General features: G+C 43.7%; 1 protein-coding gene across 1 annotated transcript; it reads left to right on the forward strand.

Moving 5' to 3' along the window:
* Positions 1-215: 215 nt before the first annotated feature.
* Positions 216-591, forward strand: LOC133050836 (translation machinery-associated protein 7). The gene has a single exon (XM_061135113.1). It carries the CDS (start codon positions 255-257, stop codon positions 447-449), a length of 195 nt encoding a protein of 64 aa, XP_060991096.1. The 5' UTR covers positions 216-254; the 3' UTR covers positions 450-591.
* The last annotated feature ends 300 nt before the right edge of the window (positions 592-891 follow it).

The raw sequence follows: 891 nt of genomic DNA on the forward strand, positions 1-891 counted from the left end.
CAGTGGTAATAATACACAGAAGAACTATACAAGAAAGGTCTTAAAGACTCAGATAACCACAATGGTGTAGTCATTCCTAGAGCTGGACATCCTAGAGTGTGAAGTCAAGTGGCCTTAGTAAGTCAAGTGCACCATTGGAAGCATTACTTCAAACAAAGCTAGTGGAGGTGACAGAATTCCAGCTGACCTATTTAAAACCCTAAAAGATGGCTCTGCTTCCGGTGGCAGGGTCTGAGGAAGGGGCGGCAGGCGCCATGTCGGGCCGCGAAGGTGGCAAGAAGAAGCCCCTGAAGCAGCCCAAGAAGCAAGCCAAGGAGATGGACGAGGAAGATAAGGCATTCAAGCAGAAGCAGAAGGAGGAGCAGAAGAAACTCCAGGAGCTAAAAGCAAAGGCCGCGGGGAAAGGCCCCCTGGCCACTGGTGGAATTAAGAAATCTGGCAAAAAGTAAACTGTTCCCTTGCGCCTGAGGCAGTGATGACCCTTAGTTCCATTCCTGTTTAAACACCTGGATTCCCTGCCATGATATCTGTTGCCACCTATAGCTAGAATGATGTGTTGTCTTGGAACCTATTGTACATTTAAGAATAAACTTTTGTAAAGAAAAAAAAAAAAAAAAACGCTAAAAGATGATGCTGTTAAAGTGCTGCCCTCAATATGTCAACAAATTTGGAAATTCAGAGATGGCCACAAGATTGGACAATGTCAGTTTTCATTGCAATGCCAAAGAAGAGCAATGTCAAAGAATGTTCAAACTACCATACAATTATACTCATGTCACATGCTATGCTCAAAATCCTTCCAGCTAGGCTTCAGCAGTACATGTTTGAGAACTTCAAGATTTATAAGCTCTGTTTGAAAGAGGTAGAGGAACCAGAGATCAAATTGCCAAC

Source organism: Dama dama, chromosome 33 (assembly GCF_033118175.1).
Source record: "Dama dama isolate Ldn47 chromosome 33, ASM3311817v1, whole genome shotgun sequence".
Classification (NCBI taxonomy): Eukaryota; Metazoa; Chordata; class Mammalia; order Artiodactyla; family Cervidae; genus Dama; species Dama dama.